The 27,984-nt window shown below is 35.7% G+C and overlaps 1 protein-coding gene across 1 annotated transcript; it reads left to right on the forward strand.

Annotated features, from left to right (window-relative positions):
* LOC110810081 (dehydrogenase/reductase SDR family member FEY-like) lies at positions 1-27,919 on the forward strand. The gene is made up of 8 exons (XM_022036144.2): positions 1-348; positions 517-637; positions 852-969; positions 6,391-6,527; positions 12,168-12,269; positions 13,561-13,653; positions 16,217-16,289; positions 27,216-27,919. Exons 1-8 carry the CDS (start codon positions 140-142, stop codon positions 27,476-27,478), a joined length of 1,116 nt encoding a protein of 371 aa, XP_021891836.1. The 5' UTR covers positions 1-139; the 3' UTR covers positions 27,479-27,919.
* The last annotated feature ends 65 nt before the right edge of the window (positions 27,920-27,984 follow it).

The following is a 27,984-nucleotide window of genomic DNA, read 5'->3' on the forward strand; positions in this document are numbered from 1 at the left end:
GCGAGTCATGAACTTTACCATGGGAACCTTTTGGACTGATATATTCACGTGAATTTTTTAATCCATCGAAACAGAGGGTGCGGATTCAAACTCGATCGCCCCTCTGGTCTGCCAGGAGTTGGTCGCCGGAATTGGAGAAATGAGAAGGGAAACGGCGTCGTCGAGCAAGAAGAAGGAAGGATTGGGGTGGATAGAGTGGGGAAGAGGATGGTTGTGTCTGATACAGGAGATGCTTTTCCAGAGAATAATGGCTAGCCACTTGCAGAACCCTCTGCCTTTGCCTCCTGTTAATGATCTCACCTGCATCGTCACCGGATCCACCAGCGGAATCGGCCGGGAAATTGCCAGGTCCTCATTTCTTCGTTTTCTTCGCCGAAGAAATTAACGTTTTCTAGCAGATAGAATCTGTTGTATAGTTTTAGATAGAATCTGTTGTATAGTTTTACTCTCTTTTCTTTTAGCATGCTAAAGTTGGATAATACATTTAGGTTTTATTTATTCTTCCTCATTCTATAGGCAATTGGCAGAAGCAGGGGCGCACGTTGTTATGGCAGTTAGAAACTCGAAGGCCGCTCATGAGTTGATACAGAAATGGCAGAATGAATGGTCTGGAAGGGGCCTTCCTCTTAATATCGAGGTATTTATAAGAGCAACTGTGCGTGGCATTATGTCTTTGAAGCTGTTTATTATTTAACCAGCTTTGTAATGTGGCCATCCATAGGTAAACATCGTAGTTGTTAGAGTTTGAATCCGTAGGCAATGCAGATTTTCATATTTCCTGCAAGTGATTTTCTAGTGTTCCTTTTAGAATTTCATTTTGGCATGGCTGACACAAATTTTTACTTCTCAAGGTGATGGAACTTGACCTTCTCTCCTTGGATTCTGTTGCGAGATTTGCTGAAGCCTGGAATGCACGTTTAGGACCCTTGCATGTTCTCATTAACAATGCAGGGATCTTTTCCATTGGAGGTTGGTGCCTGTAAATGAATTGAGTTCGATTTGCTTGTATGATTTGTTTGACTTGCCCTATGTAAGGTGTACTGGTCGTTAGAGTTTTATTCCCTAATATCTTTCTTAGTATTTGTGGTTCTTGTTGTTATTCTATCTAACCTATTCTGTTCATTCTGCTTCTCTTCGTATTCTCTCATCTTTTTTCTTTGAGTGTAAAAAAGTAAAACATTCAAGAGTACTAAAGGAGTGCAAGGCATGTGAAAAAAATTTACAAATCAACCAAAATGTCTATCAAGTTCCCAAAGTCATCACTAGAACAAACTAGATGACACCTGATCAGATAACTCAAGGTCTGAAAGTGTCTAAATCTATTAAAATTAAATTCAATCCCCCCTCAAAAGATCTTATGTTCCTTTCTTTCCATGTGACCCAAAAGGTGGCTAAAGGTATAAGCTTTATCCTCTTATCCCCTTGTTACCCACCCCAAGCATAGAGTTCACTCTTGACTGACTTTGCCCACAGACAACCTCAAGAGTCCGTAAGCCGAACTCTAGAGCCTTTGTGCAAGACGACATCACAAAAGGATGTGATTAAAAGTTTCTTCGCCACTCTTGCACAAATGACATCCGCCTACAAGAATTCTGTTATTTAATCAACTTATCTAGATTGAGAATACATTCCCATGCTACCACCATAGTAAAAAAAAGCCACTCTTGGCAAAGCTTTTACCTTCCAAATGTGTCTAACAGGAAACTCAATCCTCTCCATCCCCTTAAAGGTCAAGTGCTCATAAAAAGATTTCGGCGAAAATTTACCCGTTGAATTCAACTTCTAGATTGGTTTATCCTCTGCTGTATGTCCACTTTCATAAATGAGAGAGACCTAATAAGATTCATGTACTCATCCAACTTCCAATCATTTAAGTTCCTCATCAGCTTGATACTCCAATTCTTGTTGCCATTGTTGCCCATCATAGACTCCTTGATAGTTATTACAAACTATTACATAAATATTCAAATATATATGCGAGAAGGACCCCCTTCTGTATCCAGTCATCTCTCTATAACTACACTCTCCCCGGACCCCACCCTCTAGCCAATGCACCTCTACAAGTCCCCTCTCCTCATGTGTATTCTCTTCCATAATCCCACTCCATGAGATATCCTCGGGAATTAAGAAAACCATCCCATTCCTTCCACCCCCATGTTTCACTGCTATAACTTTCCACTAGAAACTTTCTTTTTCCCCCATAAATCTCCATAGCCACTTTCCTTGTAATACTTTATTAAACCCAAGAAGCAATCTCAAACCCAAGCCTCCTTTATGAAAAGGCCGTTTCACCATGTCCCATGCAAAAAATGACATTTTCTTTTTCCCATTGTGTCACCCCATAAAAAATTATATTGGATGTTCTCTATTCTTTTACCCACCAAGGAGGGGATAATTGACAAGTTGGAGATAAATGGGGATACTTGCTAATTTGCTTTTCAGGAGTGTCAATCTATTGCCTTTAAATAACAAACATCTCTTCCACCTAGCTAACTTACACTTAAATTTGCTCACCACTGGGTCCCAAATATTGCTTGAATTTAGCTCCCAAAGGTATTCTCAAATACTTTATAGGAAGATTTACATTTTTGTATCTCAGGATTGAGCCTTTTGAATTGCATCCCTATTTTCTCCTAGTATTAGAAGCTTAGATTTAATCTTGAGGTCTGATATTGCCTCAAAGCAAAGCAAAACACACTTGATGTTAAGCATATACAAGAAATTTCTCCTATATATACTAGACATGTTGGGTTTCAACGTGGCGTACCTGGATTAGGACGTGCATTGTGAAGAAAGTTGCATAAGTGGAGTGATGACTAGTTCGGTGAGGGAAGATATTTGGTCTTGGAAGGGAATTAGTGGAGAGAAGAAACATGTTAGGTAGGTTGGATTTCAGTTTCAAGTGGTGTACCTAGATTAGGATGTGCATTGTGAAGAAATTTGAATAAGTGGAGTGATAGATAGTTTGGTGAAGGAAGAAATTTGGGCGTGGAAGGGCATTAGTGGAGTGAAGAAACATGTTAATCTCATTCCCTTTGCTACCTTTTGGGCGATGGAGACAAAGAAACAAGAGAGGTTTTGAGGCTGTGGAAGATGATTCTGATAGGGTAAAAGATAGATGGTTACCGACAATAGGTTTTTTGATTATGGGTCATTTGAAGATTTTGGGAATCTTATACATATTTTGATCATATGTAAATATCTTTCCACATGGACTTACACACATTGATGCATGTAAATGAATCATACCATACTACTATTTTTTCTTGAAAGACCTATTTTTGTTTGAAGATTATCAAAATAATTAAAGATTTTATGAACATGTTTGAACTTTTCCTATCTTAATGCTCTGCCACTCCAAAACTCGAGATCGAGCTCTCACCAAGTAGTGTAAAATGATGCAAAACAAGAAGATCTCAATTTAGAATCAATTTTCTATTAAAGAAATCTTTTGCAATTATTATTATTTTGTTATTTTTAACTTACTTAGGTTATTTAGCTTTATTTAGACATTATAATATCTTAATTTTTTTTTAGATAGATTTTAAATATTATAAGAATAGAATGTTTGAAGCTTCCTCTTTTATATTTCCTTACTGGTTGAAATATTGAAATATTTCAGTTTCCTCTTAGGGAGATTATGATATTGTAGGAATAAGAATTTTTAAGATTTCCTCTTTTATAATTTTCCTTATTCATTGTAACTAATGCCTATTAAAAAGCTAGTGGTCACGAACGAAAAAGGAGGAGACAATGATGAATTAAGAAATTTTTTTTTCTTAGGATTTAATTTACTATCATCTTTCTTTGTGTTTGTTTTTGTGGTTGTTATTCTATCTAACCTATCTAGTTCATTCTTTTTCTCCCTGTATTTCCTCACCTTGCTCCCTAATTTCCTTTCTCATGTCTATATTCTTCTGTTTCTCACATAAACGTCCTCTATTCTAAACTAGTATATAGGACAAGATTATTTTCTGGTACCTGTACTACATCATCTATTCTTTTGTTAATAATAGTTTGGGCTTGTTAAGGGAGAGCGTAAAATTCTTATTCAACATAAAGAAGTCATGATTTGTGATGCAGTTGAGATGAGGGGAGGTATCAGCGAGTGGCAGATTTCAGTGCAAAGAAATTTGAATAACTAGGAGATTGGGGAATATGATCGGCTGCTCAGAATTCTGGCCAACATTTCTCTAAATGACAGTAGTGATACCCCTGTGTGGTGTTTGACAAAAAACCGGATCTTCATAGTCAAATCCTATTATAGACAGCTATATAAACTTGAAGGGAATGCAAATCCTATTCCGTACAGGCAGATTTGGAAAGGAAAAGTCCCACCCCGTATTTCCTTTAGCGCCTGGGAAATGAGTAGGGAATGTATTTTGACTATAGATAAACTCGAAAGGAGAGGTAAAATATTGGTTAATGCATGCTACTTTTGTAAAAAAGCAGAGGAAAGTTACAATCATGTCCTGCTTTGGTGTCTTGTGGTGTCAAGGCTTTGATCAATGGTCTTAAGCACTATTGGAATCAGCTGGGTAGCTTCTGGTTTGGTTAAAAACGAAATTTGGGCTTGGATGAGGATGGGAAGTTGGAGAAAACATGCTGAGATAATCCCTCTTATTATGTTTTGGGTTGTGTGGAAAGAACGTAACAGAAAGGCTTTTGAGGGGGTAGATTATATAGATGGATTTGACTTACTTAAGAATAGATGGTTCCAAACCCTTGGTTTTTTGTTGTTGAATCACTCCATCCGATCTTTTGGAGAGTTAGGGAACATATTAGATAACCTAATAAAATTGTAAATAATCTATAAATGGATCGTACCTCATTGGTACCAATATTAATACAATTTTTATTTAAAAAAAAGGAAGGGAGAACGTAAACTTCTTTTGAAAAAGAAATGCTCAAACTTAATCTGAAAATGCATCTGTATTCTTTGTCTTTCTTGAAAACAGCATTATATGCAGTACAAAAGAAGAAAGTCAACTCTCCAGTATAATTGTTTTCCTTGGGTAAGAGCTATTGCTTGAATAACAAAAAATTCAAACAATTAACTAACCAGGTCAAATTCAATTACTCAATTTCCTAAATAACTATTTTGTTGAATTAGACCACTGGGATGGCCAACAATTAACTTTCTAGGTCCGATTCAACCTAAATAACTATTTTGTTGAATTAGACCACTGGGATGGCCAGTAGAGTGGGTTACTTGTTAACCTGTTCCTGCCCACTTCATTAGGAGCAAGTAAATGGGTAAATATAGAGCTGCAGGGCAGATGTGGGTGAAAGAACAAAATATTTGCTACCTGGGCAAATATGAATGATACATGTGCCCGTGCTGCACCCTTAGTATTTATGAATTCAGAAATTACAGTTAACATGTTGTGTTATCACAATGTATAATTATTAAGTTTGATTACATTATTTTGATTAGCAACATGTTTAAATATTAATTTAGATTTTCTTTGCTAACTATTAATTTGAATGTTGTTGGATTATAAGAAGTTATCAATTTTTTTTAATTTCTGAAGTAAAAAAAAAGGGAAAGCATGGTGGGCTTGGGAGGATGGAGGCTGTGGGATAGTTAAATAGATGGTATCGAGTTGAGTGGTGGTATAAGAAATTATCCGTACAATGTGGATGATAATTAGATTTGCATACCTGCCACATACATGCTCTGTGGCCATCACTAGACCACATAATTATCATAAATCGTTTTTATCCACAAATACGATCTTAACTAAAAGTAAACACAAAATAAACACAACAATCTGTTATGACTACTAAATTACTAATTCTTCTTCTTCTTCCAATGAGTGAACCATTTATAAACCTCACCACGAAAAGGGTACCATTCTGGTTACCAATTCTTAGTCTGTTGATTGTCGGTCTAGAACGGTAGCCCTGCGCATTCCTTAACTTGGGTCCTGTTTGGAAGGCTAATCTGGCCTCTTATTTTCCATTCAGTCAGGGGTAATGGGTTGCTCAAACAGCAGTAACTATAATTTAGGCAGAAAATTTTAACAGTAAAGGAGTACTAAAATGATAGTGCTGAAGTAGCCTTGCTAGTCGCCTCTTCCTGTCATTTCTTTCACAAAAAGATGTGTTGCATGCTTATAGACACAATTAGTAGCAAAATGTTAGCTGTTTAAAATGTTTAGTATTTGAAAGCTGAGTGTTACTGAATGTGATATGGTTCAGATTTTAGTGTCTTATCACAAATTTGTCAACATTTATTTCAAAAATCTTGTATTTTTGATACTATTTTACAATTTATGACAATAGCAGAAAAGTTGTTTTTCGCAATTTTTATCAATTTTATCATTAAATTTTTTTTTTTCCATCCCATTATTTCTTGCAACTTATCATCTGTCATGTGACTTTCAGAACCACAAAAGTTTTCCAAGGATGGATATGAAGAACACATGCAAGTAAATCATTTGGCTCCAGCATTGCTTTCAGTGCTTCTTTTTCCATCCCTTATCAGAGGCTCCCCCAGCAGAATTATTAATGTGAATTCTGTGGTAAGTTCAATGGTGATTGCACCTGGTTCTGTCATTATAATATAAATTTTATTTTTTGCATTATCCCTATAATCTCTCATTGATGTTTCTTGTTCATAATGTTATAATTTTTTTTCCAAAAATTTGATGGATAATGAACATGGAATTAGCTGGCAATCCAATGGAAAGAGTTCCCATTGACAGCAGAATTTATGCCTAATTTATTTAGGAGAAAAATGAGATAGTCTTGTGGCAACCCTTTGGAGGTTGATTATTCTGATTTGCGAACAATACTGTTTTTAGCCCCAGAACGTTCATCTAGATCTCACTTTAATCCTTCAACGGCAGTTTATTGCAGTTTAACTATTGACTTCTACAAATACTATTATCTGAGGACTTTCTTGACTCTTCGAATGCAAAAGTTGGTAGATTTGCCTTACCTAAGCATGAAGGGCGCTAGCATGGCAGTCTATTAGTTTGCACCAGAAGTTAATGAAGTCACCAAAATCTGTTAGGTTAGATTTTCCCCCCATATTTGGTAGTTATATTTTTGTCACTTTTAATTTACATGACATTCCAACACCACATTATGGCATAGTGGTCTTGATATGACAAATCTGTTGATTTACTTACTATAAAAAAATAGTTATGGAGATTTAACTTGTTTGAGAGTAACTTTTGGTGGAAGATAAGAGCCAAGTATAGGTTTGATGATGCCGAAGCCGGGATTAACAACTTAATCCAAAACTCCATAGATACATCAACAATCAGAAACTAAAAACCCTAAATAAACCCTCCTTACTTGACCCGCACTAAACAAGTGAATACAAACCAAGGTAATAGGGATAAATGAATTAATTAGAACGCCACAAAGAAAACTTTGATAAGTTAAAATTAGTTCAAGAAAGAGATTGATGAAAACATTACAAGTTATTTTAATAAGTAAATATCAATTCCCCACTTAACAAGAAGGTTGAAAACTTCACTAGTTGAAACTAAAATTTTGTAATTTTATTATTATCAAAACTTGAATTAATACAACTGGGAATTGATGGTCTAGTTATAGTACAAGTCATGTGAATAATAAGAAAAATAATGTAAAAAATTAATTGCAAAACTATATAGAAAAATAAATTTAGAATAAAATAGGAAATTTGCAACAATTAAAATGATTGTGTTATAAAATAGAATAAATATGATCTCCCTATGAGGAAACTTTTTTAAATGGAGAATATCGTAATTAATTGTAGAGATATTTTCTTTTAAAGGTTGGAGATTTAGTTTCCTTTTTTCTTAAAAGATTGATTGATTTAGGAAAATGTAGTAATTTAAAGAAATTTTTTTGAAAATATCTTAATTTAATAAAGATCTTTGGATTCTTTAGAAAAGTAAATCCATTCATGATCTTGTGATAAATGTTTAAAATCCATCTATGATCTCCCTTGATTTTTTCTATATGCGAATATGCTCTTTTAGGAAGATACGATCTTGACTTGAAGACTTGTAAAGATATGATCTTGATTCTTCCTTGATGGATTTCTGAAATTCCTTGATCATGGTTTCTTTTTTGCCACTTGAGAAAGATATGGAGTGGAAAAAGAAACTTTCCTTCTACAGATAAAAATCTCTCTTGAGTGGAAACAGTCTCTCATGGGTGGGGAGAGATTTCCTATGGGATTTCAACTTCTTTAAGGGTTGTTTCTTTTTTTGACTTGGTTGGTTGCTGGAATAGTCCAAGCTATCCATGCTCACATCACTTGATGAGGGAAAGTAGAGAGCCAAAAGATCCAGAGATTTCTATGGAACAGATTTATGGCAAAGATCAATTGGGATGAAGGTTAATTTTGGTCAGAGGATAAGTTTGTCCTTTGTAGATGCACTTCCTAGGCTAGAAATTTGGAAGCAATGGTGTGTGAATACTTCTCTCTGTCCACTGATCATGTGGTTTGGGATGTTAAGCTATTGAGAAATTTGAATGATAAGGAAGAAGATAAATATTGTAACCTCTTCAATAAGTTCTCTCTTTGCATGGTGGACCTCATGGGGAGGGACTTGTTAGTGAGGAAGCTGGGTGGTAATGGATCCTTCAGCATGATTTTTTTCACTTGCACCTTGACCATCCCCCTTACTTATCATTGTGGCCTTACTTGGAAACAAATCTAAGAGAGCAATATTTTGCCTAGAATACTTTTTTTGCTTTGAAAGTTGTGAGAGGAAAGATTCTAACTTTTTTTTTGAAATAAAATGTATAAATATATTAACAAAACACCAAGAGGGTGCAACCCATGTATAAAAGTATTTACATGTTAGTAAAACAACCAATCATATACCCAAAATCTTCCACCCTATACAAATCATGCCCAAGCAATAAAGATCCGAACAAACGGAATCTTCTATCTCAAATCTTTAAAATTTCACTATCAATACCATCAAAAGCCCTCTTATTTTTTCTTTTCAAATAACCCAAAAAATAGTCAAAGAGACGAAACTAATAAATTTTTCCTTTTTACTTATTCCCTCCCATGCCCAAATCTCCTTCCTAATCGAACTAGTCATGACTCAACTCACCCCTAAAAGACCATAGATCATAGACCAAATATGCTGGACAGCCGGACAAAAAAGCAGTAAATGGCTGCACGTTTCAGCCTGGCGTTTACACATGTAGCAACTGTTAACCAACACTTTTCGTCTTTTCTTCAAGTTGTCAATAATCAAAATACAATTCCTGCTGGCCTTCCAAGCAAAAAAAAAACAATCTTAGACAGAGGCTGAATCTTCCAGATCTGCTTGACGGGGAAGAAAACGGACTAATACCATCCATCCCCATAAAGAACTCATAGTAGGATTTTACAGAAAACTACCCGTTTTTCTTGAGTTTCCAAATCAGATTGTCTTTTTCAGTTGTAACATTCACCTTGGACAGTAAGAGGAGAAAATTTTCATATTCCTCTACCTCCCAATCATTAAGACTTCTTGTCACCACCACTCCAACTACCGCCACTCCTTCCTAGCCCAGAAGCCTCCTCCACAGAAATATCTTTCTCTGGTGCAACAGCAAATCTGTCCCTAAGCCGTCCGTCATCAGCTCACTCATCCAACCAAAAATGAATTCTTGTTTCCCCTACCAAGCTTCCATTTAATACATTCACTCCAAGTAGCCATCCAAGCTGATTTTTCTCCATAACCCAGTACCATATGTTCCCCCCATTCCTTCACAACAGCCTCTACCATTCCAACTACCCCACCTCACCTCCACAATCCTTGTCCACATCCTATCCTCCTCACTAAGATATCTCCAAAGCCATTTACCGTGTAAAGCCCAATGCATCTCCACCAAGGATCGAATACCCAAAACCTCCTGCTCCAATGGTTTTTTAACCTCCATCCATTTTACCAAGTGATATCTCTTTCTATCATCATCATCCCCCCAAAGGAACCGATATTGAATTATTTCCAATTTTTTTGCGACCTTTACCTGAATTGTGAGAGCCGGTAAATAATATATGAGGATGTTAGATAGAGTGCTTTTAACAAGTTCCGTTTCCAACTAGCCAATCTTCTCTTAAAGAGCTCTATCACCGGATCCCAAATCCCACTATCTTTGTGCCTTGCACCTAGTGGAACATCCAAATATTTTAGAGGGAGTTTGACCGTTCTACACCCCATCAAACCGTCAAAGAAATCGTCATCGCGGCGCTTCCCATTTCTAACCATTTTGGACTTTTCCAAGTTGATGTTAAGGTCTGACACAACTTGAAAGCATGAGAAAACACCTCTCAAATTCATCACTATTTCCTCCTCCGATTGACAAAAAATGAAAGTATTGTCTGCAAATAAAAGATGTGCCCCAATGATTTCTTGTCACCAGCACATTCTAACTATTGACATTCTTAGGAAGAGGGAAAGGATTTGGTAAATGTTCATTTTGCTTTCCAAGAGAGTGGCTGAGACCCCAGATCATCTTGCTTTTCTGCTGATCTTTCTCCTTTTACTTGTGGTGCACCACTTTGAACTTAATTCTAGTAGGTCATAGTCAGGTTCATTTTGGAAGAGCTAAAGGCTTGGCATTGTATTCAAGTTGATAATAGAAGGAAAAAACTTCTCTTTCTTGTTCTCTTTGTTACCTTGTGACTTATTTTGAAGGTTGTACAAATCAAAATTACCTTAAAAAATTCATTTGCAAATGCACAAGAGACATGATCACTGTTCGTGCATGTCTGTATAGGAAATATCCACCAATCACCCGACGATATCACATCTTCTCCTACAGCTTCTAGGTCATTCCATAGAGCCCTCCTCTTACTGGCCTTCCATTTATCATACACCTTGCAAAACAAGTAACACCATGCCAAAGCTTTGATTTTAACAATATAAGTAATCAAGCATTCACCCCTCTGCCAATTTACCATCTCAATATTTCAATTATCCCACAAAACAGAAATTCCACCAGCTGCCCCAACCAGGAGTCACGCCATCTGAACTCCCTACTTTTCGGCAACACATGCTTTAGAGAATTAGGCATACATTCCATTTTCGTTTCGAGAAGACACACTATATTCTGCTTCCATTTAACAAGACAACCTTTGATAATTGCCCTTTTGTTTGTCTCATTACTATCACACACATTACAAGAATTAATCTTTTTCAAACATAATTTAGACAGGTATTTCAGAGGCAGAAGCACCTCTAGCCCCTTAACAATTATATTCCCTTTTTCATAATTTATAGGATGCTACAATCTCTTAAGTTCCTTAGTACTGTTCCTGCTGACTTTCTGTTTGCTTTGGTCCTTAGGTGTTTTAGCTACCCATTTGCTGTAACCTGATGGCCTCTGTTTAGTTCAATTGCCTAAAAAGGTTAGTAGCCATCTCTTTATATCCTTTAAAACTTACACCTGGAAAGATCGCTCATAACCCATTCCGATGCACTATCCTTGTCAGTGAAATCTTCATCATTCACAACTGATTCTTCCTTTCCAGCAGTTCTGACTACTCCCAGCTCACTCAAATGGCTATTCTCAGCCCGTAGAAGCAGTCTCCCTTTTATCTCATGGATCTCCAAAGATGCTAGAGGGAGGATGTCAAAACTGGAGGCCTCCATAAAAGGACCAACCAGGTTTGCCAGCAGGAATAGCTAAAGGGTGCCTTATATATCAGGTTGTTTGACACCCTTTAGCTACATTGGTGATCCAATGTTACTGTAGATAACTGCTTATGAAACTTATTGCTGTTCCCATATTGATTGAGTACCTCATAGTCCTGTGACTTTAGATTGGATTTTTTTTTTCTTTTTCTATTTTTCTAAACCTTATTGGGCTGTGTGTCAGTAACCCAGTCTCATTGCCAGAGATACAAAGAAACCCTCCAAAATGCAATGAGATTTGACCCACACTTAACGAGGCAATAATATGTCTATTACTAAAGCCTTGTTGGAAAATTCTTACATTACATTCTGAGCACAAAGCCCACATCCCCACATGAACAGCAAGTCTCTACATAGCCATATCTTTAATTGAATCAGTTTGCTTTTCCATTCAGAAAGAAAGGTGGTGGATATTATTTCTATGTGCTATAGTATCAGAACTTTGTTTTACATGTGGTTCTTGTCATGCTAATCCCATTCAATAGCACATCTCATGATGTCTTCTTTTTCTTCTTGTAGATGCACTATGTTGGTTTTGTTGACACAGAAGACATGAATGTTGTGTCTGGGAAAAAAAAGTATACAAGCATGTTGGGATATTCAAGCAGCAAGTTAGCACAGGTGAATCAGGGAAAGGCTTTCCTGGAAATTTGCTTCCAGTTTGTTTAGGAATTCATTTCCAATACAAATTTGAAAACTCTTTTAGTACTTTGGATGAGTGTAAAATTCTTCTTTTCCAAAACCCACTTCGGTCCAGTTGTGATTCATATATAGCTAAAGGTAAGTTATCAAAAGAAAATTCGAGGGCTTCAGTCCAGGTTGTGTTTGCATTATTGGCTGCGTTCATATGGTTTCTTCAGTAATATAAAAGCGCATAATTCAAGGGCTTTTGTCTGGGGCATTCTTCTTATAAACTTGTTTTCACTATGTTGTCTCTCGATTTGCTAGGAATATCCCTGTTTGGGTATACGTGACTAGCAATATGCAAGTTATAGGCACTTTGACATTGAGTATCTCATTTCTTACAAATACAGAGATTTCATAATCTCTCAAGTTCTAATGTTCTACTGCTGGTAGAGATGGAGGAAGCACTACATCAGTAGATATGACTTCATATTTGAAAAAGTGTCATTTATCATTCCATATTTGCTTTTATATGAAACACTTTTACTTATATCTTATTCTTTTTGTGATCTGAAAAGCTCAGTTTTTAACAAAAGTTAATCCTTCTTGTTTAAAGAAAAGAAAGGTAATTTGTGTCCTATTGTTACCCTTTTAATCTTTATATTTTCTTTTTGAAATATTTTAAATAAATTTATTTAAGTACATCTTTCCAGTTTATATTATAATATGCTATTTTTGATGGTACATTTGGCTAATTGGCTTATACTGAAACTTTTAAAGTATGTCTTCTTGTCTTCAAAAAATGGATTATGTTTTTGGACAGGTTAAAATCAAAAAGTGGTTCATTTTGGGTGGGAATAACTGATTTGCATGAGGAAGTGGATCTTCAGTAGCTTGGTTCCATTATTGGATGGAAAGATCTTAAAGTGGAAAGATTCATACTAAAGAAGTCTTTTACAATTATTGTTTTTCTCTGAAGCTAGAAATGTTCTTTGTGAAACAACCGGCACAGTTGCTTTGGCTAGCCAGTCTGGCCAAAGGAAGAAGGCTAGAACAGAAGGGCCGGCCTCCCTAGCTTACACTATCTCTCTCTCTTTAAGACTTATTTCTCTCCTTGTCACTTGCTCTCTAACACATATCCTTAGCTAATCGATTATGCTTATTTCAGTGATTTCTAGGATTATTGGGCTGCAGAGCTCTGAGTTATGAAAAATAAATAGGTATCTTATCACATGCTAGTAAAGTTATCTATAATAACTTAGAGTTTGTTGTGCCCCTTGAATTGCAGGTTATGTTTAGCAGTGTCCTCCATAGACGACTTCCTGCTGAAGCTGGCATTAGTGTTTTATGTGTATCACCTGGAATAGTCCAGACAAATGTTGTAAGTCCCTTATTATCTTTTGACTTATTTTCCTGAAAACATAGGTGTCTATTCATGACTTACAATCCCCTTTAATTTGCCTAATGTGAATGAATGTTGCAAAAATATGTATGATTACTGCAATTACTCCTCAAGGAAGTTTCCAGCATGAAGCTAGGCAGTGGTTTTCTGGAGGTAGCTAGAAAGGCCCAGAGATTTTATTGAATAAATTTCAGAAAATGACCAACTTCGTTTTAAAAGATTGCAGCATGTCGAATGTTTTGATTTTATATGTGAACTAAATCATAATATTCTTTCACTCTCATTGCGTCTATGGATAAAAATTTGGACTTGTTGATCTACTGGACTTTGGTATTTGTCAAACTGATCTGCATTTAATACTTCTATATAGGTAGTTTCCACTGCGGGTAACTTTAGCTGATTAAACATTTTAGTATGCATTTTTTCTTGCCTTTGGCCCTACAAACTTTTAGTGGAGTTCATGAAAAAGGAGTAAAGCATATTAACAAGGCACCAGGGGGGTGCCACCTAAATACATTAACTGTATAAAACTCAAGAAAACAAAACATTCACAAGGTTGCCTAAATCCTCTTCATGTAGCAGAGGCTGATCATTAAACGAATTAGTCAAGTTCTGGAACCACTGATCTCCCATGCTAGCGAAACAAGCAAAAGAAGATACAATGCCATAAAAAGAACTTATGTTACTTTCCTTCCAAATGATTCCACATGATCGCCAGGAGAAAGAAGGGAGACAATCTTTCTCATCTACTTGTATGCTTCAATCCCATGCCAAGGCAATAATTCAGTCGCAATCCAACCACTAATCACCTAGGAAAGGTTAAGTGAGGACAAAGAGAAATTGCATAACTTCTAACCTGAACGCACCAAAGGAGGAGATGATTAATGGAGTGTCACTCATGTGGAGGCTCCAGAAGTAGTGATGCATAAATTTGGAGCAACGGTTCTTATTTGAGATACATTTATTTAGGTACATCAACCCGGGAAAATTTTAGAGAGTGCTTCATGTAGAGAGCCTTAATGTTTAACATAAGTTACATTTTGCTCGAGCTGAACATATACTTTTTTACTGTTCATTTCTATAGTTAGTAAAGGAGAGCTTACTATAGCATGGTTTGTGGTACAAATAGTAAGGCTTTTGGTTAGAGGTATGTTTAGTGGCAGTAATAGAAAATTTGTGTAAATTAATAAAATGGATTGAAGAGTGAAACATAAACTTATGCATATAGATGTTAGTTTTTCTGGAGATTCTAGATTTGGGTAGAGCAGCAGCTGCTTTTTGCATAAAACTAGGAAGTTGATGGAGCTTTTGGTAAGAGAAGAAAGAGAACCATTGGGGCTGGTTTCCAACAATCATAGAGTTCACCAGATTGAATAATTTTTTTATAGTTAACTCTTAGAATCTATTTCTTAGTTCATGATCCCTCTTACTTATACTAACCGGAATTAAGAATTAGTAGATTGGTTCTACTTAAAATGAGAATGGGTTGAGGGTATGAACTATATTCTATAATATGATGATTGAGTCGATTCCATAATTATAAGTGCATTCCATAGTTCACCAGATTAGAATAAGGTTATATACATTTTCATTATGAGAAAAAGTCATTCAAGTGTATCTAGATAGATATATGTCTACATATAGATCATTATGTTGTTATATTCTATTTAGGATTAGGAATAGGCGTAAATGGACTCACTTTTTACATATCTCTCATTATTGGGATGTTATTCATCTGTTTGGGCTTCTATTGAATTGATAAATAGGTTTCATTATTCATCTTTTTGATAATTAATGTTATAAGACATTATTTGGATAACTCAAATCGAAGCAATTGGATGTCTGACTTTGGCCTATGTGACATGATTGATTAATAGAAATGTTCCAACACTCTATCTTTGTTATATATTTTATATATCACACTAGATAGATATCATATTCATGAAATACAATTCACTTTCAAAATGTCTTGGTGGTGAAATGGTAGACGCACATGACTTAAAATATTTTCCTAAAGGTCCTAGAATTTGGGGGTGGCTTGGGTAGAACAATTTGTGTAAGTTATGGCCTTGTCAACCTTACTTTTATATATATGTATGTATATTCTTTCATACATTATAGTAAAATGTAATATCTGGATGGTTCACTATTAAACTATGTGAATCATACGTTTCAGTAATTAGGAGTACATTACTGCATATTTATTTATTTGTTTCCTCCACTTATAATAGATTTCACTGGTATCCTTGTTGCTCATTATAGACTTTCAGTGCGTAATAGTTAAAAAAGTTCTCTTTTTCGTCATACATTTACCATATAATAGGAAATTAAACATTTTGAGAGATCTAGTTTTGCAAAGTTACTAATTTTTGGGGTTCAATAATGATTTTCTTATGTTCCCTTTAAGCAAAAAAATAATTATGGTCTCAATGACAAGATTGATGTTCAAAAGATACACTAATACTTATTAAGTAATTCACTTTTGATCTTTCAAAATTTTTGGTTGGTCTATTCTCATTATTTTTACTTTATATAAATGCAGGCGAGGGATCTTCCTAAAATTGTTCAAGCTGGGTATCACCTCATACCTTATTTCATCTTTAGTCCCCAGGAAGGTGAGTTTCCTGAATATTAGTTCAGATGTATTAGCGGATAAAGTTATGCAACAATTGGTTTGGAATACCAATTTTTCCTAAAAATTTAGCTAGTAAGAAAAGAGATGTTTCTATATTTATTATTATTTTTTTCTTTTGACCCAAAGGTCTCTTATTCTATGGGATTGAATCTCAATTAGGAAGGCCTATTATGAGAGAGGTGTTATATGTAGAAATATATTAATATAGGGCGCCAAACCTATGTACAAAAAGATTTACAAGTCAATTAATATATTTACAATTGATCGCAAATCATCAGAATGGGTAATACTATGATCTGACACAATAGAACCAAAGATATGGAGCCATTTGCTCAAAATATTGCTAAAGGTGTTTTTCTTTCCTTCAAAAGCTCTGTTGTTCCTTTTTTTCCAAATTACCCAGAAAATAGTAAGAGGGATGAGTCTGAATTTTTTATTCTTTCTGCATATCATTTCCCAAGCAAGTAATTCCTTTTTGACAAGACCAGCTGCAACCCAAAGAATGCCAAGAAGACTGTAGACCATGGACCACAGAGAAGAAGTGGTAGGACACCAAAGCAACAAATGGTTACATGATTTTGAATTGCTCTTGCACAAATAGTATCTGTTTGTTAGAGTAGTGCCTCTTTTCATGAGATTATCGATGGTAAGGATACAGTTTTTAGAGGCTTCCTAAGCAAAGAAGGAGATTCTTGGGGGTCTGCTGTTTTGGCCGGCAATATGGTTATAGAAAAATTTGATGCTAAAAGAGCCACTTTTGTTCAAAAACCATATCAGCTTGTCATCTTTATCACTAATTCTTATAGATTCTAGCATAGCCATCAAGTTATCAAATTCCTCTATTTTTCAATCGTTTAAATTCCCGTTCAACACGATATTCCAATAGTTGCCTGTGCTATTGTCAACCGCATGCTCAGTGCACATAAGTTTATCTTGGCCAAAGCATAAATGAGAGGAAACGTGATTGCATATTTTTGTTTCCACACCAAATGTCCGACCAGAATTGGATTTTATTTCCTCTGCCCACTTCCCATTTAGAGCGTTTCATAATAACTTTTTCCATACTAGAGATACTCTTCCATAAGTTCATTCCATGATTACTGCGGTTCAACAGATTCTGGTTTAGACAACCCTTCATATTCCATTTGCAGTCCACAACTTTTTTTCACAAGCTATTAGAATCATTTCAATATCTCCATGCCCATTTTCCATGCAAGACTTTATTTAAAGTCCTTATAGATCTCAACCCGAGGCCTCCAGAGCTGATGGGAGTCTTCACCTCCTCCCAATTTATAAGATGGATTTTTTTCTTGTTTTCCTCATCTGCATTGTATTCTTTTGAGAATTTTGGCAACATTTGTAAGGATAGTTAGGACAGAACGATAGTATGTTGGGAGGTTTGATAAGGTGCTTTTGATCAATGTCAATCTCCCTCCCTTTGACAAGAAATTTCTCTTCCAACCAGAAAGGTGTTTATCAAAGATATCCATAATTGGCTCCCAACTTTTAGAATCTTTATGTTTCGCACCATGGGAGACCCCAAGGTATTTTATGGAAAGCAAAGTTGTTTTGCATTTCAAAACCGAAGACAGAGGATCCACATCATTGTTGATCCCAAAACCCACCATCTCAGATTTTGACATGTTGATCTTTAAACCCGAAACAACATGAAAGCGCAGAAGAATACATTTAAGATTAAGCAGCATGTTAATTTCAGGTGGACAGAAAATTAGGGTTTCATCAGCAAAGAATAGATGAGTGATCTCAAGATTTTCCTCTTTAACCATGTTGATTCTTCTGATCATATTCAAGTTTCTTGCTTGCTCAATAAGGTTGTTTAAAGCTTCCATAACCATGATGAACAGTAACGGAGACAACGGGTCGCCTTGGCGCAACCTTCTTGAAGCATTAAAAAATGAGGAAGGGCAACCATTGACCATGACAGTAAAACTAGTTGTAGAGATGCAAGTTTTAATCAATTTGTACCATTTTAAGCCGAATCCAAAAACGCTTGAGCATATAGTCAATAAAGTCCCAATTAACATTGTCGAAAGCCTTCTCCATATCTAATTTACACAACAACTCTCTTCTTTTATTTTTGTTAAGATCATCAACCATTTCGTTTGCAATCAAAATAGTATCAGAAATTTGTCTCCCTTCAACAAAAATATGTTGACAATCCCCGATGATAGATTTTAAAACTTTAGAGAGTCTTTTAGCCAACACCTTTGAAAACAATTCGTAAAAGCTGCCCACTAAACTTATTGGTCTAAAATCGGCAAAACAGGTAGTCCCTTCTTTCTTAAGGATTAGGACAAGGAAAGTGGAGTTGATCGATTTAACAAAATAGCCATTCTTGTAAAAATCATTGAAGAAATCAAGAACACCATTTTTTAGCATATACCAGAATTCTTGGAAGAATTTTAGGTTGAAACCGTCAGGTCCAGGTGCTTTGTCACCCTCAATCTTTTAAACAGTCAAAAATTTCTTTTTCCGAGAATTCAGATTCTAGGATTGATCTATCAGCGTTGTTTATCTAGTTGAAGTGGATGTTGTTGAGTTTCAGCCTTTGTTCAATAGATTTTGTATATAAGGATTTGAAGTGGTTTTTTGCAGCTTCCCTTATGGCCTCATTACCGCTGACTTAGCAACCGTTGACAGAAAATTCCTCCACATAATTTAATCTTCTTCTATGATTCGCAAACATTGAAAGAACTTTGTGTTCTTCTCTCCATCCCTAATCCATTTATCTCGGGCTTTCTGTTTCCAGGATACATCTTCCATATGAAGTCTGTTAGTGAGTTCCTCACGTAGGCTATTCCTTTTTTCGTTTTGTTTAGGGAGTAGCTCGAATTCACTTGCCAGAAAATCCATTTTAGCCAATTCGTTCAACAAGTCGTTTGTTCTGTTTTCTTCTTTCAAACCAACTTCCTTAGTCTAGGGTTTTATATTCTGTTTGAGTCTGATAAGCTTTTTAGATAGTTTGAAACTTGTCGTGCCTCTTTTAAACTGATGATTCTATGTCATATTGACCATGGACTTAAAGTTATTCACTAGTAACCATTTATTGTCAAAACGAAATGTGCTGGGTCCCCATTTGATCCCATTAAAAGTTAGGCATATAGGAAAATGATCAGAAATAGGACGAGGAAGTACCTTTTGATTGAGGCCTGGAATAGACAAAAGAAAATTGGTGGAGATCAAGAATCTGTCAATTCTGGAGAAAGGAGGCTTGTCTCTCTAGTCGGCCCATGTTCATTTTCCACCTTTGGGAGGAATGTCTTCTACCCCAAGGCTGTTGATATTATCTTTGAAATTTTGGGCCACAGAAGCAGAGAATTTTTTCCCAATCGTTCGTTTCGGTGCATGATCATGTTGAAATCACCACCCACCACTCTATTTACCCCCTATCTGACTTGACACTGGAGTAGCTCATTTCATAATTTTTCTCTGTGCGATGCATTCCCCCGGTAATAGATTCCAAAGAAAGACCATTTTTCTTTGTTTTTCTTGTTTACAAATAAGTAAGAGATAGATATTTTACCTTTTATGTAGTCAGTACATGCTAATATGTCTGATTTCCAATAAATAAGGATACCACCAGCAGTCTTGTCTGTCAGAAGATAGAGCCAATCGGTATCTTGTAAGCCCCACGCACTATTGACCGTAATTTTGTTAATGAATGCCATTTTGGTTTCTTGTAGATAAATCAAATCCGGTTTCCATCGATTTGTGCATCCCTTGATGATATTTCTCTTCTTTGAATAATTTAAATCTCGAACATTCCAAGATATTATTTTGTTAATCATCGATTTTGCTTGGTCTTTGTTCCATTGTTGGATGCTATTTTGTTTTTTCCTTCATAATTGATAGAAAAATGCAATCTTTTCAACTCGCGGGATCCTCACTCGATCGGTTTTTCTTTTCCCTGCTGGCTGTCTCCTCATCTTTCTTTTTTTCAAGGGTTTTTGTTTCCAACATGGAAAATAATGCCATCGCTTGCTCTTCGTAGCCTTCGAAAGTGACTCCCAAGGGTTTACTAACTCTGAGAATATTTCTTCGGACTTATGTTGAGTAAAATTTCTCGTCGTAGTGGTTCACAGCTTCTATCGGCTCCATCATTTCCATGTATAGTTCAACTGCCGAGATAAGAAGTATATAAGGCACTGGTTTAGGAAGAAGAACCATTTCAAGGCCAGACAATGAAGGCGATGAGGAGATTGAAGAAAAAATCACCTGATGACATCTTTTTGTCTCTATCATCCTCAGTCTCACTGGGTAGAATAGTGAACTCGTCGGGTGAAAGATTGTTAGCCGTGGTACCCGCAAGACTCGACAACGAAACATTTAAGGATTTTTTGGGAATGATCTGTTCAAAGTGAGTTCCTTTTTCCCTGTCAATGCTCTCTGGACAAAAAATAGTGATTGGGATTTTACCTGTTAGAGAGAGGTTGATGTGGGTTGGGTGCTTGGGCCTCCGGACCTGCTTGAACTTTGGGACTTTGATGCCGGGCTTTTTGAATTTCTTTGCGTCTTTGCTAGGCCCATTATAATTGGTTCTCTTGCCTTTTTTTGCCCTTGAGGATCTGGGCTTTGACCCATTAGAGTTATTCACCATGAATTCCGATCTGGCCGGATTTGCAACAGATTAGGTTTGAGCCAAAATTTGGAAACGGTTCTTTGTGTGTCAGAAATCCTCGATTACTGAAGCTTGTTTGAAATTCAAACGAATTCTGACATAGGGTGGGTCGGGTACACTCTTCTTCGCTTGGTTTGTAACTTTAGGACCCGATATCACTGCATCAATGAAAGTTTTTTGTTGTTTCAAGTCGAGATGAAGCTCCATATGGCAGTGTGGGCACTTAACTGAGAAAGGGTCTTGTGAATGATCGCTTGAGACAGGATGGGGGATCCTGTCTAACGTAGTATCACAAAAAACAGGAGGTAGAGTCTGCATTTGCTTGGTTTGCTCCAAGAAAGGGTTTACAATTGGGACTTCAGCAAGTTCTAAGACCGATTCATGATGTGCCACAACCCTCTTGCTTCGATTCCTTCCGGGATAAATATTCTCCTGTGTTTCTTGCCCCATATCTCGGATAAAACAAGGAAGCGACCCCTCTTGTTCCTTCCAAGCGCCAAACTGAGAGAATGGTTATTACCGTTGAGAGTTTTGCCCCAAGTTTGGCCCCCCCTTATTCCAGTAGAAATCTCTCAGGATTTCGACAACCCAACGGATTTCCTCTGCATTAAGATGAATTGAGATCCTGAATCCGTGCCCGTTTTTGCTGATTCTTAGTTTGTCCATTTTCTTTCTTGCCCATGCGATGTCAAAAGGTTTGCTGTCGATGAGAATGAACTTCTTATTCAGACTGTTTGACATGCCCATAGGTTTTTTGGATCGACCGAGAACGCTTCGAGGCTTCTTTATCTGCAGGATTGGTAAGGGTTTTGATAAAGAGAGAGGGATTAGTGAAGAAAGTTTAGATCTGGTTTTGTTTTGAGTTCAGTGGAGGGTGGGAGGGGAGAGAGAGAGAGAGAGTTAAAAAAGCTTTTAACCTTTTTATGGTAAGAAATGTCACTCAATTGATTTTATTTTTGGGATTAAAAAATTTAAATCCTAAGAAAATCCTAACTCCTAGTCTAAGAAAATATTAGTTTATTGTTTATGTTGGCTTTTTAATGGAAAAATAAGTATAATTTTTTTTTGATAGAGAAATAAGTTTTATTAAGAATGAAAGGAGTCAATACAAAAAACAGCGGATAAGATATCATATCAAAAAAGAAGTTAATTTTTTTGAAATAAAAAGTGTGAAGTATGTATTAACATGATACCAAAAGGGTATCACCCATATACTAAAAATTGACAATCGTGTTAGGATATCAATGATACTCCCAAAATCCTCATCCCTCATGATGTCATTCCCCAACAAGATGTAATTAAAATAATGAAATCACCTATATCTCAGCTGATAAGTCAAATTCTCTTTACCCTCAAAAGTTGAATAGTTCATCTCTTTCCAAATAACCTTAAAAATAGTCAATGGAATCAATTGGGTACATTCTTTTTTCTTACATAATCTACCCCAAGCCCAAATTGCCTCTCTAACAGTACCCGCCATCACCCAATTAATCCCTAGAAGCCCTATAAATCATGCACTACAGATCATAAGTCGCAGGATGCCACAAAAGAAGATGGTTCCACGACTCCCTCACATTCATGCATAGTTAACATCTGTTGACAAGAATACAGCCTCTGGAAATCAGCTTGTCAATGGTCAGTATGCACTACCTGCTAGTCTTCCAAGCGAAAAAAGCAATTCTAGGTGTTCTTGATTTGCAAAATTTGTTTAACCGGGTATTTGTGGCTCCTTTCAGACCCTTCCCTCCTAATATGGCCGTAGTAAGACTTGACAGAAAATTTTCCTCTGATTCAGCTTCCATAGCACCTGGCCCAGTTCATTGTTAAGCTGTTTGGAATCCAGAAGGTGCAGAAGAGCTTCATACTCCTGAATCTCCCAATCATTTAAATTTCTATTAATGTTGACTTCCCAAACCCTGCTGTCATTACTTTCCTTGTAAGCCTCCTTTACAACCATATTTTTAGACTGTGTGATTCTATCCCCTCTCCCAATTTTCCACTGAGTGCACTCCCCAAAACGAGGCCATTCCCCAGTCATCAAAACAAAAGAGAAGCTAATGAAAACAAAATAACATAACCCCCTTCGATGAGACCATGCTTGCATGTGCACATAAAATCAGATACGTGCAAGCCAAACTGATGCAGAGTGAATTACCTTTTGATTTTCTATCCAGATTAGGAATCATAATTATATTAAATATAAAACTACTACACTATTAGGAGTCTATTGTGCATGTACAATTAGGGTTAGGGTTCCTTCATTTTACCAACTTCCATCTTCCTGCAGCCACCGCCTGCCCATCCTACTGCCGCTGCGTAATAGTCGAAACGGCCGAGCAAATCACGGCTCCCTCCATGTTATCTTTTAAATATTTGATAGTTTATAAATACCTCTATTTTGTACCATGAAAAACATGGAATAAAGATAAAAAATTATCACAGTTTCTCTGTTTCTTCTATCATTTTCTCCTCCTATCTCTGCTCTCTTTCTTTTCTTTCTCAGATCAGACAGCCATGTCCAAGGCTTCTGGCACATTGCTGGCATGGGCAACATCAAAATAAGTCCTACTCTGATTAGAAAATGTGTTACATAGTCCTAAATTCTGCACAAACTTTATATCAATCACCAAATTATCACAAGATCTGAATGGTAAAGTGACTTTTTTTCCTTCTTATTGTGGCTTTTAGGATCATAACTAGGGGAAGATAATTGGATGTACTAAGGGTAGAAATGGTTTATACTACTTAGATGCACATGGTGGATCTCTTTTTACTTTATCTACCGACTTTAACAAGTTTTGGCTTTACCACAAAAGATTTGGCCATCCATTTTTCTCTATTTTAAAAGTTATGTTTCATTTATTATTTAAAAATTTTGGTTATGGGAATTTATGTTGCAGGATATTCGAGGTTTGCCAAATATAAACGTGTACAATTTTCTATTAGTAATAAAAGAAGTATGTTTTCATTTTTCTTATTTCACAAGGATATTCGAAAACTATCCCACGTTCTCAGTATTTCTTGAACTCAATGGTTTGTATCATTTATTGATGATTGCACTAGGGTTACATGAATTTTTTTGTTAAAATCCAAATTTGATATAAGGCACATAAGATCCAAGTTTTGCAATATGATCAAAATCCAATTTGGAACCCACATGAAACGGTTTCGCATTCATAATGCAAAAGATGTTTTTAGTCACACATATTTATTCTTTTTTTCACTAAGAAGGGATTATTCATGAATTATCACTGTCCAAACTTCATAACATAATAGAGTGGCAGAACATAAGAAAGATCACCTTCTTGCGACACTAGAGCTATTCTATTCTAGAACCACGTCTGAAAACAATATTGGGGAGAATTAATCCTTGTAGCCACATAATATTATTAACCGCTTAACCTCTAGTGTTCTAGATTTAAAAGTTCTCTAGAAATCCTCTCCAGATTCTATTTAAAAGTGGGTGTTACAAATTATCTGGTCTTTGCAAGTATTCTGGTATATGACCTTCGTTCACATTCGTTTGTCCCAAAAGGGGAAACTTGATCCCAAAGCCTAAAGTGCATTTGTGGAGTACTTCTCTTCTTAAAAGGGGTACAAATGTTATCATTCGCCTACACAAAAATTATGTGTCTTCAGATATTGCATTTGTTGAATAAAACTCATATTTTTTTTCAACTTTACTTCCATGGAGGAACCTATGCTAAAATATAGGGGCACCAAGTTCTTAAGACATCACCCGACCACCTTTTCCGCCCTTATCACTGATTCAAGTACCATCCAAGAAAACCCCTTAGAGACCACCAATGAACCCATCCACTCATGGAATTATCCCTACCCTCATGTTTATTTAGGTGCATACAAGGTGGAAGAAACCGAGTTCTAAGCTGAAGCAGGTTTAAGAATCTAACACGAATTCTAAGAGTGAGCTAAGACTTGAAAACTCTACTTGTTCTGATAATATTATACCAATTGCAATTCATAAAGGAATTAGAGAATACACTAAACGTCCCTTTATTCCATCTCACAGTTTGTACCACTTGATAAATGTTCACAATCGTATAAAATTTTTCTTGCAAATTCAAATACCGAATCTATCCCTTACATTGTATTTGAGGCATTATCCTGCAAGAAATGGAAAAATGCCCATGAATGTTGAGATGTAGGCATTAGAGAATAACTAGACAAAGAAAGTGATGTATATGTAGAGTTCTAATATTTAATACACCCTATATAATTAATGTAATTTATAGTATATTTTCTTTTCTATTATAGAATACTTGTATATATAAGGTTGTAATATTCAATAAAATAACAACCATTTTTGACACTTAAAAATCATGGACTCTTGCTTATAGCCACCTAGATATTAATTGGATGATGGCTAGAATAATGAGGGATGAGATTTGAGCATGGAAAGGAGTTAGTAGAGTGAAAATTTAGCAAGCTTTGTTCCTTTGATTACGTTCTAGTTGGTTTAGAAAGAAAAAAATTGGAGGATTTTTGAAGATATAGAAGCTAATTTTGATAGTCTTAAGGACAAATGGTTCTAAACTTTAAGTTTTTTTTCTTAAAGGTCATCCTCTTTATTCTTGTGAGAATTTTCAGACCTTATCAATATTTTACTAGATATATAAATACTTTTTATACAGGTTTGCATTTTTTGATGCCTGTGAATAGATATTATTTTTATTTCAAAAAGAAAAATGAACAAAAGGTGGGAGTGACGTTTTGAAGGTTTGCATTTGGGATCCTTTGCTTTTATATTGTGTAAAGTTACTGAATTGGGTGATTATTATCCCATATGCACAAGTACAAAATGTAGTTCAATTTTATTATGAATATTCTAACAAATGGATGATCTGCCTTTGGAAAAAGTGTTGATTAACACATTAAAGTGTGTTTGTAACAAATTGCTTTTGTTTGGTATCTTTGGCATTGACTCATTTGATGCCAGAGGTTGAGCGATGGCAATAGGCATGGAGAGAAAGATAGAAGTAGAAGGGACTTAGAGAAAGATAGAAGTAGAAGGGGCTTAGAGAAAGATAGAAGTAAAATGGGCTTCGGATGGTTTAACAGAGTAGTGGGGGGGAAAGGATAATTGGGGAAATAAGCTGGAGTAGGAAGATGTAGGGAGTCTAAGACAAGTAGTTTCGTTCTTTACGAGAAAATGATTTGTGCAATGGCTAGTGGAATTTAACTTGGTTTGATAAATGATAAAGCAACTATTTATTTTTCATGATCTGTGATTCTTTCATCTCTTAAACGATATATAATCCTTTAATATTGTCTTTTTTTTAGAAAAAAAATTATTTTGTATTTATATTGTTTTACTATTTGTGCATGGAATTTATGAAGAAATATTTGTATATTAATTTCAAATAATTAGTTGAAGAAAGGAATGCTCTTTTGGTCATCATCTAACTAAAAAATAATAAATATGTAAAAAATTAAATTATTATGACGTATATTAAGTATTATATTACTCTTATTATAACAATAGACGAAAATTACTACAAATTTAATTTAATATGAAATGGAATATAATTTTTTAAAAATTGCATGTTTAAATTACCAAATTCTTGTTCATGTGCCCTTCTTTTTATTTATTTTATTAAAATTTCAACCTATACGCACATATTTACCAAACACAATGTTTGTGGACCTTAAGGTCAAATAAAAAAATGTGTACCCAAACAAATTTTTTTGCTTATTTTTCAGCTTATAAAAGCTCTATGAAGTTATAAGCATCTAAAACGACAAAGCCAAATCAAATTATCCCTATATAAAAGAATTTACCTGGGTTAGAAAAATGACATTTAGCAGGGAAGGGTACTGTAGTGAGTCATTGTAGTGAGAGTAAGAGGAGTAGAGAATTGAGGGGGAAATTAGGCTAAATTAAATTTCTTATCATAACTACTATAATAGATTTTGGAGGGTTGGGTGGGATGGATGAAAGTAAGTACTATGACAAATTTGAGTGAAAGAAACAAACTTTTTTATTATGATTCTTATAAAAAGAAGAAGAGAGAAAGAAATGATCATTTTCTTTGCTCCTAGGTTTAATTCACTCTTTTTTAGACCATTTGTTGCTCCAAACTTCAATTTTCGCTCTAGGTCCAATTTAGAATTTATTGATTCAAACCCCAGTAATCCATGTCAACAAAAGGCCATTATATCCGATTATCCGATGCAGCAATGATTGTATAAACTTTGGAAATTTACAAGAGGTTGAGCTGACCTTGTCATGGTTTACTACAAATGCAGGTTCTAGGAGTTCTCTCTTTGCAGCCACCGACCCTCAGATTCCCGAATACTGCGAGATGTTGAAAGCAGACAATTGGCCTGTTTGTGCATATATTTCGCAAGATTGTCGTCCAACAAATCCTTCAGAAGAATCGCACAACATTGAGACTTCACACAGAGTGTGGGAAAAGACCCTAGAGATGATTGGTCTTCCTTCGGATGCTTTGGAAAGGCTTATAGAAGGAGAGGAGGTTACATGCCGATATGGTGCTAACTGTGAGTAGTTTTCTGCTGTTATATCACTGAGGAACCTGAGTGGTCTCTGGCTCGACATCTATTCTCATTCTACATCTCAAATGATGACCAACGAGTGAATGCCACCTTTCGTAGTGTACACGGAATGATGAAAGGAAGAACTCTCCTTCACATGATTCTGTGGAAATTTTATGAACAGAGCATTCTCATGTATGCAATTCCTATTACCACGATTATTTCTCTTGGGGGATGGACTTGATGATTGCTTGTAGTTATGGAGCTGATTGCTTCATGAATTTAGCCACTGTTGATGAGCAGTGGGCTCTTACATTCCATGTTGTTGTAGCCTAATTTTTTTATTTTTTTTTATTTTTTTCTCAACTTGAAACTACAATCCCTGATGTCAAATTATCCTCTTTAGCTCCCATATAACCGATTTTGTATAAATTTCATTTGCTCCATTCTGTTTATTTACATTTGCTCGGCACATTTTAGAATCTACTATTATTATGTACCTCTGTAAGCTTCAACAATT

The sequence above is a fragment of the Carica papaya genome, chromosome 9 (assembly GCF_054855325.1).
Source record: "Carica papaya isolate Zhongbai chromosome 9, ASM5485532v1, whole genome shotgun sequence".
NCBI lineage: Eukaryota > Viridiplantae > Streptophyta > Magnoliopsida > Brassicales > Caricaceae > Carica > Carica papaya.